This window comes from Clarias gariepinus, chromosome 23 (genome assembly GCF_024256425.1).
Source record: "Clarias gariepinus isolate MV-2021 ecotype Netherlands chromosome 23, CGAR_prim_01v2, whole genome shotgun sequence".
In the NCBI taxonomy this organism is placed as follows: domain Eukaryota; kingdom Metazoa; phylum Chordata; class Actinopteri; order Siluriformes; family Clariidae; genus Clarias; species Clarias gariepinus.
Window position 1 is genome coordinate 15,873,610 of NC_071122.1, and position 12,124 is coordinate 15,885,733.

The following is a 12,124-nucleotide window of genomic DNA, read 5'->3' on the forward strand; positions in this document are numbered from 1 at the left end:
AAAAAACAAATGTAGTGTCAATAATATTGCCTGACATAGGTTGCATGTTGTGTATCACGAGGCTCATGTGAGTTTGTATAATCTCTAGGCCATCATGCACAGATGAATCAGCAGCACATGATGCCTACCGGAAACTTCCCGATGCGCCGCATGCCTGCTGACGACATCCAAGACGACTTTGATTGGGACTCTATTGTCTAGCGCTGTCCCTGTACGAGAAGGGACGTGCAGGCAAAATAAGTCGCTTGGAAGAAGAAAAAGAGTGTGTATGTGTGCGAGATAGAGGGGTGCTAGTCCCAAGATATCTGCATGCCCCAAGGCGGGAAGCAGTTTGGAACAGGGCGCTTCAAAAAAAAAAAGTGCAGGTGTCATTGATATGAGCTGAAAGAGACTCTTGTTGTCCTGATGTTTTAGGAAATGAAAAACAAACAAAAAGTTACTTTGAAGACAATCACGTTTACCTACAAATGTTTAAGTGATTGATTTTGTACTTGTCCAAAGGACAAAGCTCATGTTCATGTTAAATGTAAAGCCCCCGCTCTCCTTTCCCCCCGCCTTATCCCGTTCTCTGTGGCGCCACAAACTCTATTCAGTTTTCCAGCTCCCTTTTCCGCAAGTCAGCTATTAGGACAAGCTCTTCCCTTCCCCTAAATCTTACGTGTGTGAGATGTTTGTTTGTTTTTTTTTAAGTTATTTTGTGTGATGTCTCCTGGTGAAGGCCTTCACTGCCTTTCGGCTCTCATTCGTGATGTGGTATCACCTTTGAAAATGCAGGCCACTTCAGACAGAAAGGTTCTCAGCTCACTTTGTCTGCATAGCGCCGCTGTTTCTCTAGGTCTCTGTGTAATTCGGTGCTTCACATATCACATGAGCCTTTACCGTAACATCAAAAAACATCCAAACATCCGAATCAGTTTTCTGTGCTAGCGAATGATTATGCATTGTCGTTTTTTTTTTTTTTTTTTTTTTTTTTGATTGGTATAGCTCATACGATGTATGTAAAGTTGACGCCATTACCTGCAGTATTTGTAGTTGTGTATCTTTGTTGTCTGTGATGTATCATACTCCTGTTACTGATTTATTTCATTTTTCTAACAGTGTGAAATGGTGCATCTTGAACTGACATTGATTCCGACCTCACTTTTTAAACCCCCCCTGTTAATTTCTCTTCCACCATCATGTTCATATCTGCATGTACAGTTGGTTTTCCTTGTTGGATTCTTGCCATTTCCTGTTGAGACTGTGCAGCTCTGGCTGGTCGTGTTTAAGGCCTACTCCAGATTTCGTGTATTTTTTTCAGGAGAAAAGGTTGCTCTGGGAGGAAAAAAAAGGCACAAATACTTTAAAATCACCAAATAAAGCAGAGACACATGCTGCCTACAACAAAGGGGTGGAAGTCATGTCACGACATTTGCTTAGTGACGCATGCTAGTCCTCTAGGTTTTATACATTTACACGGTCACCTTGCTGTTTCGCTGCTCCAACAAGGACTTATGCAGAGTACTTGTAATGGTTTTGGAGCGAGAATGTTGGGAGGTATATTGTAGCTTAGAAAGATGACATTGCAGAGCTGTTTCGGGGGAAGACATGGCCTTCTATATTTAACTGCTATACATGACGAAGCAATTTTGGGGCCCTTACTTAAAAAAGTCTCTGAATGAATGATGAATATTGACTTAGTCCATACTGTAGATAGGAGGGGACAGGAGGAAAATCTAAAATACTCTAAGAGCTATCTTTCTAACTGAATAATTTTAAAGTATTGCAGTTTTGCCATGAGCAACTGTCAGGTTAATGTCACTGTCGTTAATTAGGGCCGTTAGGGGTATAACGGTACGCAAACGGCATGGTTCGGTTCTCGAGTTTGAAGTCACGGTCCATTATGTTTTCTGTACAGAAGTGACCAAATAAACATAAATAATTAATATAATCAGTTCGTCCAACCAGTTTTCTGAATACATAGGAAAGGCACAAAAAGGCACACACACAAATGTTCCTTTAAATAAGGGACATTTAAATGACATTTTTAACATTATTTGCTACTTTTGTACAATACATAAGTCCGTGAACACTGCTTTTTTTTTTTTTTTTTAGGGGCAATCAATATCTGTTGTAAGTATGTCCACCAGAATACCAGCGCAACACAGATCACCTTTTATTATTATTCTCAACTCTGTTAACGAAGTGGCATCAAATGAACATGGCTCCACACAGTGTCAGGAAAAACAGAGATAGATCGTATAAAAATTAAAAGAATCATACTGTATATTCAAGTATTAGCTTTAATCAATATACAGATTATTTTATTTTTTTTCGGAAAGAACTGACTACACAAAGAGCCGAAGGTCACCAACCCAGCAGCGTCCAAATTCCCCAGATCACAGTCCGATTGCGCACCCGTAAAATGCCCCGGACAAACAATTCTGGAGGCATCAGAACCCTCAGCGCTCACAGTATCCACTGCCAAAATCCTGGTGTCAGACACCACAGCACACCCGCTGAGGCCCTGTGAGGTTGCACATCTCAATTAGATGTCTAGCCAATTGCTAACAAAACCTGAAATCCATATTCCCACTTTGTCTGTCAAACACACAGATGTTGGAAATTACAAAATTCTGCTCAGCGTACGTAACGCTCGACTATGCTTTTAATGAACTTGTTCATCTGTCTTTTCCAACTGGTACAAAATTCAGTCGGACCATGAGGCGCAAACAAACCGAACATGCTGTACTGAACAGTACAGTACGGATAGGTGTACCGTTCCACCTCTAAGGCCTATTGAGTATGATCATTTTTACCAGTGAGCACAATGTTGAAGGTGAGGGGGGAAAATTGATTAATAGGGTAAAATAGATCTGGGTTGTCGGTATAAATAGCAAGCACTTTGCTTATTAACTCTACTGTCTATCGAGCAGTCATGAAAAGTGATTTGTGACAAAAGCATCACGGATATCATTGATGTCGGTAGTGGATTAGTGGGATCGATGTGCCACCTATCCATTTGAGTTCCCCTTTCCCAAGCTCCAACACCACTGCTCTATGAATTTGACCCCGTCCAAGCTAACAGTTTTTTTTAGCCTTTATTAAATTCATTAATATGAATGAGTGTATGATTACACATTAGTATTTGATATGTTGACGATATCGTGGTTATGATCTATAGACAATCATGTTTTGTATTTTAGTATTACAGGATCTGCAGATAATTGTTGCTTTTATTCCACTTACACTTAGTTGTAGTGATGGAACGACTTAAGAAACCCTGTCTTTTTACACACACACACACACATATATATGAATGTATTTGTATAAAACAAAGTGGTATTCAAGGCCCACAAATGCTCTGCATTCTTTATTCACCAAAAATTTACAAAAGTCCCCCACCCGCCCTGCATGATGCCCAGTACCGTACTGAGCTGAAATATTTTCACACCCGTTAGCTTCTGTGCTTTTATGTATGAATAAGGCTGATTAAACACTGCATCTGAGGATGCCACAGTAGAGACCACACACTGTCCCAACATATACTCTCTTATTTCTTTCTTTCTTTTTTTTTTTTTTTTTAAAGACCTCATAATGTGTATTTGCTTACATACTGATGATCATTTGACTTATGCACTTTTATGTGGGAATATTATGCCAATTAGTCAGTCAAGGGTTTATACTTGGACCCAAAGCAAGTATATTTTTTTGGTAATTATTAAGATAGCTTAATATATGGACAGCTAATACTTTTTTTTTTTTAGTAAAACATCTACATTGTGAAGCAGCAACAGAAGGAGAAGCCAGTCAAAAAAAAAAAAGGAGAGGAAAAATTTAAATTTTAAAACAAGGAGTCATGGATTGCCAAATGAATGATAGTACAGTCCAGCATGCATCACTTAGGTGAACCACCAGCAGATTCTGAGGATGTGCGTTAGTAGAAAGAAGTTGCAGACAGTAAGCAAGCTCAAGATATACATGTATATTTAATAATTTTATTAAATCCATAGATTTTTGTTTGTTTGTTTGTTTGTTTTTAAATTCTGTGTAACAGGATTTTTAAGGCAGTGAAATGTGCATTCTGGTTAAAATACTGTCTGTAAGCTGTATAACTTGAACCTGCTGGTTATCTGAGAGGTTTTCGATATGAAAGCGGCTTTAGTTAACACCAAGTTCATACTAGTCGATGTCACCTTGTTTTGTAACGTTATTTTGCAAAACCATATTAAATACATTTATATTTACTTGTCTTTAAAAATGGATTATCCAGAACCATTCACTGTGCATTTGTCATTACAGTTTGTGCTATCAGAGTACCTGCATTTTTTTCCTCAATGTTTAAAACAGTGTCCACTGTCCATGTTTAATTGTTTTTCTCGTCACAGCTCATCTTGCCGACCTTGTTTTTGTTTGTTTGTTTGTTTTTTTACCTTCTGCTACGTTTTGTAACCGTTCCCCCCTTTTCTGTGGCCCCATTTTTATGAAGCCTAGAAAGTGCTTTTAACCGCTGACTCGTCTTTTGTGCACTTTGAAAAATAATCAGATTTTGAAAGCACAACTGCAGCCATCGTTCATGTTATGCTGTGAGTGGACATCCGATGTAGACCTTTTGCCCTCAAACCGTTTTCATTCGGCACCACGTTTTGGGTATATTGTCCTGATATGCTGCCCGTTAAACAGACTGTTTGGAACAATGCTATAGGTACTGTGATGCTGTATATGAAAAAAAAAAATCATAGACATGGTTATAATTTATGGCTTAAAGACTTAAAGCTACATTTTTAAAGGCAGCGAGGAAATTGAAGTGAAAGGAAAGCCTGAGAGCCAAGCCGATGGGGTGTATGAATACAACTAATGTAGTAGTACTTATGAAATAGTTGCTCCCTTTTTATGCGAGTGTTGTGTGAAAGTTGTGTAAAAAAAAAAAAAAATCATTTTAAGTGGAAATGCACCTGCCAGAGAGATTATTATATAAACGGGGACTGAACGAGAAGCGTAGTTACACTTAAGGGAGAAAACTGCCAACAACATATGGTATTTGAGGCCTATTTTATTAATTGTTGGTGTGGTGTTGTGCTTGTTGTAAATATATGTCTTTTCAATTGTCCTTTTTTTTCTGGGGGGGAGGGGTGGGGGGGAGGGGTGTTGAGGCAAGGGCTCGGGGGTTCGCCTTCAAAAGAAAAATCGAGAAGCATACAGAGTATTTTGTTATTGTCCAATCCAAGGGTGATACAATATGTATATATCTATATTGTATATATGTGCGTTGGCTTTTTGTGTGACACTACCTTTTACCTGTACTATGGTTGAACATTGTGTTAATGTTTATGTATTTTAATCTTTGTTTTCTGTTTGTTTCGTCTGTCATTTCTCGTATTTTTTTTCCTTCCTTTTTTCCTTCGTTATTGCACGGTTTATTACTTTTGCTGTCCAACAAAATGACACAGCTACTCCTTGTATCGGTTTAGTGCTGTAACATAACTCCATGTAAAGTGTCATTAGGATTGTCAGTACAACCCTCTGCCCCCCAGATATGCATGAATGGAATTTAAAGAAATAAAATATGTTAACTTCACTGTGGAATTGTTTACATGTGAAGGTTATTTCATGTTACATGTACTGCTGGTTTCTCTAATGCAAATTTTGAGTCGTTGCAGTGTATTAAAGCTGAAAACAAATTTTCATTTACAGACCATTCAAATGAACTCTCGGAAATCTTGTCTCTTACATCATTTTTGGTGACATCACTTTGGTTAATGTCTTGCTTATAAAAATTATACAAATCGATATGTTCTGGCTCAAACTGTTCATCTGAATGTGAATCTGAACAGTTCCACTAAATGTGAAATTGCATTTTAAGAGAGTGCATTAAAAAGTAGCTTAGAAGTTTTGGTAACTTTTGTCTGTAAGTACCAGCAACAGTGAATCTGATTCTGAAGTATGAATGTTTATAACATACATTAAAAAGTAAAAGTTTATAAAATTATACAAAGTATAAAGTTTATAAGATTACCTAATTGTATTCTTACATAGTTTAAAAATAACGACTTATTTTTTCAGCAAGGAGGCAGGTGTAAAACTCGCATTACTGTACATGTAATATTATATAGTTATAATAATATAGTTGCGTTAGAGACAATATATCAACTCTATTATTAATTAGTGCTTCTTATATCAAATAATGACTAATATACTGTGTATCAAGTACTGAAAAATCTTGATCTTTTTAAGATCAAGATTTTGTTTTTCGTTAGCATACTTTTAGCACATTTTGGTTTGTTATGCGTTTCTCATCTTTTTTCAGCAAATCTGCCTCTGCGTTTTGATTGGGTGTGAGAATTCAGTGTCACATACTGTATATAATTCGTGAGGGCTTCAATAAATAAGAATCAAAAAGTTGATTTATTTTAGTAATTTATTTCAAAAAGTTAAACTCGTATATATAGACCCATTACACACAAAATAATATATTTTAAGTGTTCATTTTTTTTTTATTTTGATTATTATGGGTTACAGCTAAGGAAAGCCCAAAATTCAGTATCTCAGAAAACTTTTAAACTACTTTTAAATAAATTATTTTAATAAATAGGGATTTAACACAGAAATCCTGGACTACTGAAAATTATGAACATGTACAGCACATAATACTTGGGGTCTCAGGTCTCCCTTTGCATGAATTACTGCAGCAATGCAGCGTTGCATGGAGGTGATCACTCTGTGACGCTGCTAAGGTGTTATGGAAGCCCAGGTTGCTCTAATAGCAGCCTAAAGCTTTTCTGCGTCGTTAGGTCTGGTGTCTCACATATTTCTTTTTACAATTCTCCATAGATTCTCTAAGGGGTTTTAGTTGTGCAAGTTTGCTGACCAATGGTGTGGGCAGGTGCCAAGTCCTGCTGGAAAATGAAGTCAGCATCTCCATAAAGCTGGTCAGCAGAGGGAAGCACAAAGTGCTGTAAAACTTCCTGGTAGATGGCTGCGCTGACCTTGGACCTGGACCAACACCAGCAGATGGCACGGCTCTCCAAACCACCACTGACTGCAAACTTTACACTGGACCTCAAGCAACTTGGATTCTGTTCCTCTGCTCTCTTCCTCCAGACTCTGGAACTTTCAAAATTTACTTTTATCTAAAAAGAGGACTTTGGCCCACTGAGCAACAGTCCTCTGTCCTCCTGACGTTGTCTCTGGTTAAAAAGAATTGCTTGACACAAGGAATGTGACAGTTGTAGCCCATCTTCTGCATATGTCTATGCGTGGTGGCTCTTGAAGCACTGACTCCAGCTGCCGTCCACTCCTTGTGAATCTCCACCAAACTCTTGAATGGGTTTTGTTTCACAATCCTCTCAAGGCTGCAATTATCCCTGTTGTACATTTTTATGTGGTGGTTGTCAATGATCGTTACCTGGACGATCAAGTCAAGTCAGCAGTTTACCCCATGGTTGTGTAGCCTACTTGAACCATTTAAAGGCTCAGGAAACCTTTGCAAATGTTTTGAGTTAACACTAGAAGCGCCGAATACCGGTCACTTGACCGCAATGGAAAAAAAAAATACTTAACACTTTCATGACTTTTCCTAGTTCTGTGAGCTTAATCACCCAGCACGCTTACATTTTTAAAATCGCACCAGTAAAAGCCAGTATAAAACTTTTTTGCTCTTATTTGCGTGAAATTGCTGAGAGCTGCTCAGCGGTCATGCCGTTTCCTGCCAAAAACATGCTAGTGGGAGTGTTTGAATGTGCCGAGTATTTTTTCAGCATATAAATTGTAAATCAATTGTGTATTTTAAACACAATACAGAATTTTGTGCGAAAAAATGTATAATAATAAAAAAATTTGGTATTTTCATAGGTGCAAAATCTCTATCTAGTCGACATTCCTAATGAGCAATCCTCATTAAGATAAACTCAGTGAGATAAGTAAGAATGTTAAGATGGACCAAATTCTGATAGTAGATGGAATATTGCTATTTAGTTTAGCTAAGATTTGAATTTATTAAATGACCATAGCAAGTGACCATCTCCTGTTACTTCCTCCAGCTTCTCTACTGGGATACCCAGCCTCTAACCAGGGCAGACAAAATACTCTATAATATTCTCATTGTAGTCCTTGGTCTTTTCCAAGTTGGACATGCCCCAAGCCTCTCCACACAGAGGTTTCCAGGATTCATCACAAATATGCCTAAACCACCTCCACTACTAAGCTGAAGTCTTCGCCTTTTGTTTTAAATTGTCTGCAGACTGCATTGATCCATCTATCAATCTCTCCCTCTCACAGCTTCATCTTTACTAATGAACAAGATCCAGAGACACTGCCTCAAGCAGAGGGGTCAAGTATCTCATCACCAACCTGAAAGCAACAATCCACCCTTTTTGTCTGGAAACAATGTCCCAGCTGCTTGATACTCAGCTACAAACCACCCCAGAGCATGCTAGAGATCACTACTTGATAAAGCCAATAGGACCACATCATCTGCAAATGAGCAAGGTGCAATCATTCACCCCTGTCTGTGCCGAGAAATTATGTCCATGAAAATTCTGAACAGTTTTTATGACAAAGAGCAACCCTGGCAGAAGTCCAACACACACAGGTCTGACCTAATGTTGGTTATGCAAATCAGACTTTCATTTTGGTTATACAGGGACCTAATAGACAGTAATGGGCCCAACACCCCATGCTCCTAGACCGCTCTCTGCAGAATCTCATGTACATAGACATGGTCCATATAGATTGGTTGGCCTAGCTCACATGAGCCCTCTATGATCTGAGGTGTTCCACAGCCAGGATGAAATCCACGTTGCTCATCCTGAATGAGAGGTTCAACCAAAATTTGCGCTTCCTTTACTAGTATCCTGGCATAGACATTCCTAGGAAAATTTTTATTTTAATTCTTCAACTGAATGAGTCAGTAGGATTCAGGAGAACTTCATTGTACTTCTTCCATCACCTGACTCTGTCCCCGAATAAGGTAATCAGTCCTTTGGGTTGCCTGAAAGTTCCCCTAAATATCTTTAAGGTTAAACTAAAGTAATTTTCCATGGACTCCTCCCATACCCAATCTTAACCCCATGTCCACTAATGAGTTTTGGGATTAAGTTTTAGGGACCACAACAGTCCCTGACAATCTTTTGTTGTTATGCAACAAAGATAAGTTGACATTAAAGTTGAAATGAAACACATAAAGTATGAGTGAAATCAAGACTGTACTGCAGCTGCCTTCACCTGCTGTTTGTTTGTGGGTCTTTCTGCCCTCAGTCTAGTAAGAAGACTAGACTGACTAGACTGGACTGACTTGAAAAATATCCCAATTATTTATCTTGATCTGCAATATAAAGCTATTCCTTTCTTCCTCTATACAGTTCTCTACCCCTTACTCTGGTAGATGTCAATTTTGGTTTTATCACTCCAAAGAATCTGGCAAAGTCTAATCTGAGCTTGCTGTTCTTGAGTGGTACCAGTGGTTTGCACCTTGTCATGCAGCATCTGTGTTTACTCTTTCTTGAATGTAGACTTTGTCCTACCTCCTCAAGAGTGTTAATGACTTGGCTAGATGTTGTGAAAGGGTTCTTTTTGACTATGGAAAGGATTTTGTGTTTTGCTCTTGTAGTCTTCTATGGTCTTTTAGGCCTGTTGCTGTCTCAGCATATTTACAGCATAGATGGAGAACATTTTAAATTCAGTGTGGTGAGCACAGGGGCCAATAAGCTGACCAATAAACTTATCTTTGTTTCAAAATGTATGGATCTGACCGTACATTTAGGTACATCATACATTCCTTTTCCATGTCTAAGCAACATGAGTTTGGTTCAAGAAGCCATGCTGTGCAATGGGGTAAGCCTGACTATATTTAGTTGGTATCTCTTCACTAGCTCTAGCTTCTTTTTTCACTAGAGAGTTCATGTTCCATGTTTTTAAGCCAATTTTGGTTGCCAAGGATCAGTTGACTAAGGCCCCTCCTTTGCCTGCTTTCCAATCCTCAATGCACCAATCCTTACTACTTCTCCAGGAGGTTAATGGTTGCTCACAGCAGGATGTGGTTATTTTAGACCGTGCCTGGCCAGGCCACATGAGTAAGTTCCCAACAGTCAGGTGTACCAGGTTGTTGGGACTGTACTGCAGACAGAGTGGGACAGGTGATGCCAGCGTGCTCAAAAATTTTTCAATAGGTTTGAGGCTACAAAAGCATTAAGTTATCCTGCTGTATCCACATTGTTCTGTCTAAATTATTTGATCTATTTTCTATTATTGGATAGGGAAAAAAAAAATGATTTCCATTCATCTGTCATCCACATTGCTGTTCAGTTTTTATCCGTTGATGGAAAATCTAAAACATTTTAAATGATTACTTTTTTGTTTCGTTTTAGTCTTCATGCCAAAAAATAGATTGTGATCGAATATTTTTGGTCATTATTTTCATTGATGAAATTAACACTGTTGGACACCGGCCTTACAGACCATGGTGATGTAAAAGTCGGTTGAATGTCAGCAGTGTTAATGGTGTTCCAGCAGCTTCCAGGTCATGGCAAGCCTGTACCATGGTAGTTCCTGGGTTTTCCTGATCATTTCCTCCCAGCAGAGGCTATGCATATGTGTAATTTTTTACAATTGATTGAACAGATCTTGGACTCTGCATGTTTAAGGGACATTCCTGACTTTTGTGTATCTGCCAACTTCATTTTTAGAGCTGCACTAAGCTCCTTGGACTTTCTCTGCAGTACTGTGTGTTTGTCAATCTAACTAGTGCTATCAAACAAAAAGCTTTTATCACAAAGAAATATACAAGTTGTAGTTATCATGATCACTAAAAAAAAGTAGAGATGCCTTGAGCTTGACAAATGACCCTTTGGGAGTTTTAGCACCACTGACTTTATATACACTGTATATTTTTGACCCTGTGTTGATTTCAAACAACAATAGTCCATTCAAGATGTGCTACGTTGGTAGACTCTTACCTACAAAGCATAAGTGTTGCAGCACAAGCAAATTGTGCTTGAACAAAATATAAGGGTATGTACAGTTACAGTAACTTTTTGGAGTAAACTGTGCATATGCATGTCTCTGTACACTGAATGAGATTTTACCAGGTCCTTTGTTGCCCTCTTGAGGTCCGGTCAAACATTTCAGACCAAAGTTTGCTCATCTTTGAAAGTTAATCTGTGTCATTGTCTTAAAAAAAAACTCTTTATACATAAAATTGTTGCACCTTCAGTTATTTGGAAGTTTGGAAGCTTCCAAGGAAAAAAAAAAAAACAGATTTGTAAAGGTTCACAATTTTTTTCTGAGGTGTTCTGGAATTGTATGGATTTTCCCATGATATGCAAAGGAAAAAGACACTGCCTAGAAGGGTAAGCTGCTGTACAGGTACAGGTCCACTTCAAATTAACTCTGATCAATTGTAGTAAATCAGAAGCTTTTACAAAGCATTACATCAATTTATGTTATCTTCTAAAATGTTTAAAGAGGCAACTTGTATGTAAAATAAGTTCCAAATATATGCTTATTAATTCATACATCCAGCCTTCAAGCTTAGAGTTTTTTAAAGTGCTGTATTTTCTTAGGATATTTAAAGTCAAATCAAACTATATAAAAATTCCATATTATCCTTTAAATGAAAAGCATAATATGCGCCGCAAAAAGGATTCAGGACTGCAAGCAATGGCGCCCTCCAGCGGCCTGTAACTGCACTTAGCATCAAACACAAAATAGTAATGTGAGAAAGAAAGCTTTCTTTTTGTTTGCATGTACACATGACATTCCTGTAAACCAAAATCTTTATAGGGGAAGCTGCTGCCATCAATTACTAAAACTTGGAAATTTCTTAGGCTTTTGATTAATTTTTCTAATAATAATAATAATAATTATTATTATTATTATTATTAGTTGTTGTTGTTATTGTTATTATTATTATGCCTAATTTTTATGTTATGATATTCTAACCACAAAATAAAAACATTTTACTTTTTTTCCATTACAATATCAGGTTAAATGTAATGATAAAATCCTTTAAATATGATTTTTCATTTTTTAAAGTAGTTAAAATGTAGCTATTATTTTGAAAATGTCAAATATCTTTTGCTTACTAGAATTTTTTTGGGCTAAACTTATGGCAAAATAATATAAATCCAATCATGGTGTTTTAAAATAA

General features: G+C 37.6%; 1 protein-coding gene across 1 annotated transcript in view; it reads left to right on the plus strand.

Moving 5' to 3' along the window:
* foxj3 (forkhead box J3) overlaps positions 1 to 5,565 on the plus strand; it is a 110,997-nt gene extending 105,432 nt beyond the window's left edge. The window contains exon 12 of the mRNA XM_053483875.1: positions 89 to 5,565. Within this exon, the coding sequence (XP_053339850.1) occupies positions 89 to 201 (113 nt within the window). The 3' untranslated portion in view covers positions 202 to 5,565. The remainder of the gene's footprint in view (positions 1 to 88) is intronic.
* Positions 5,566 to 12,124: the final 6,559 nt, after the last annotated feature.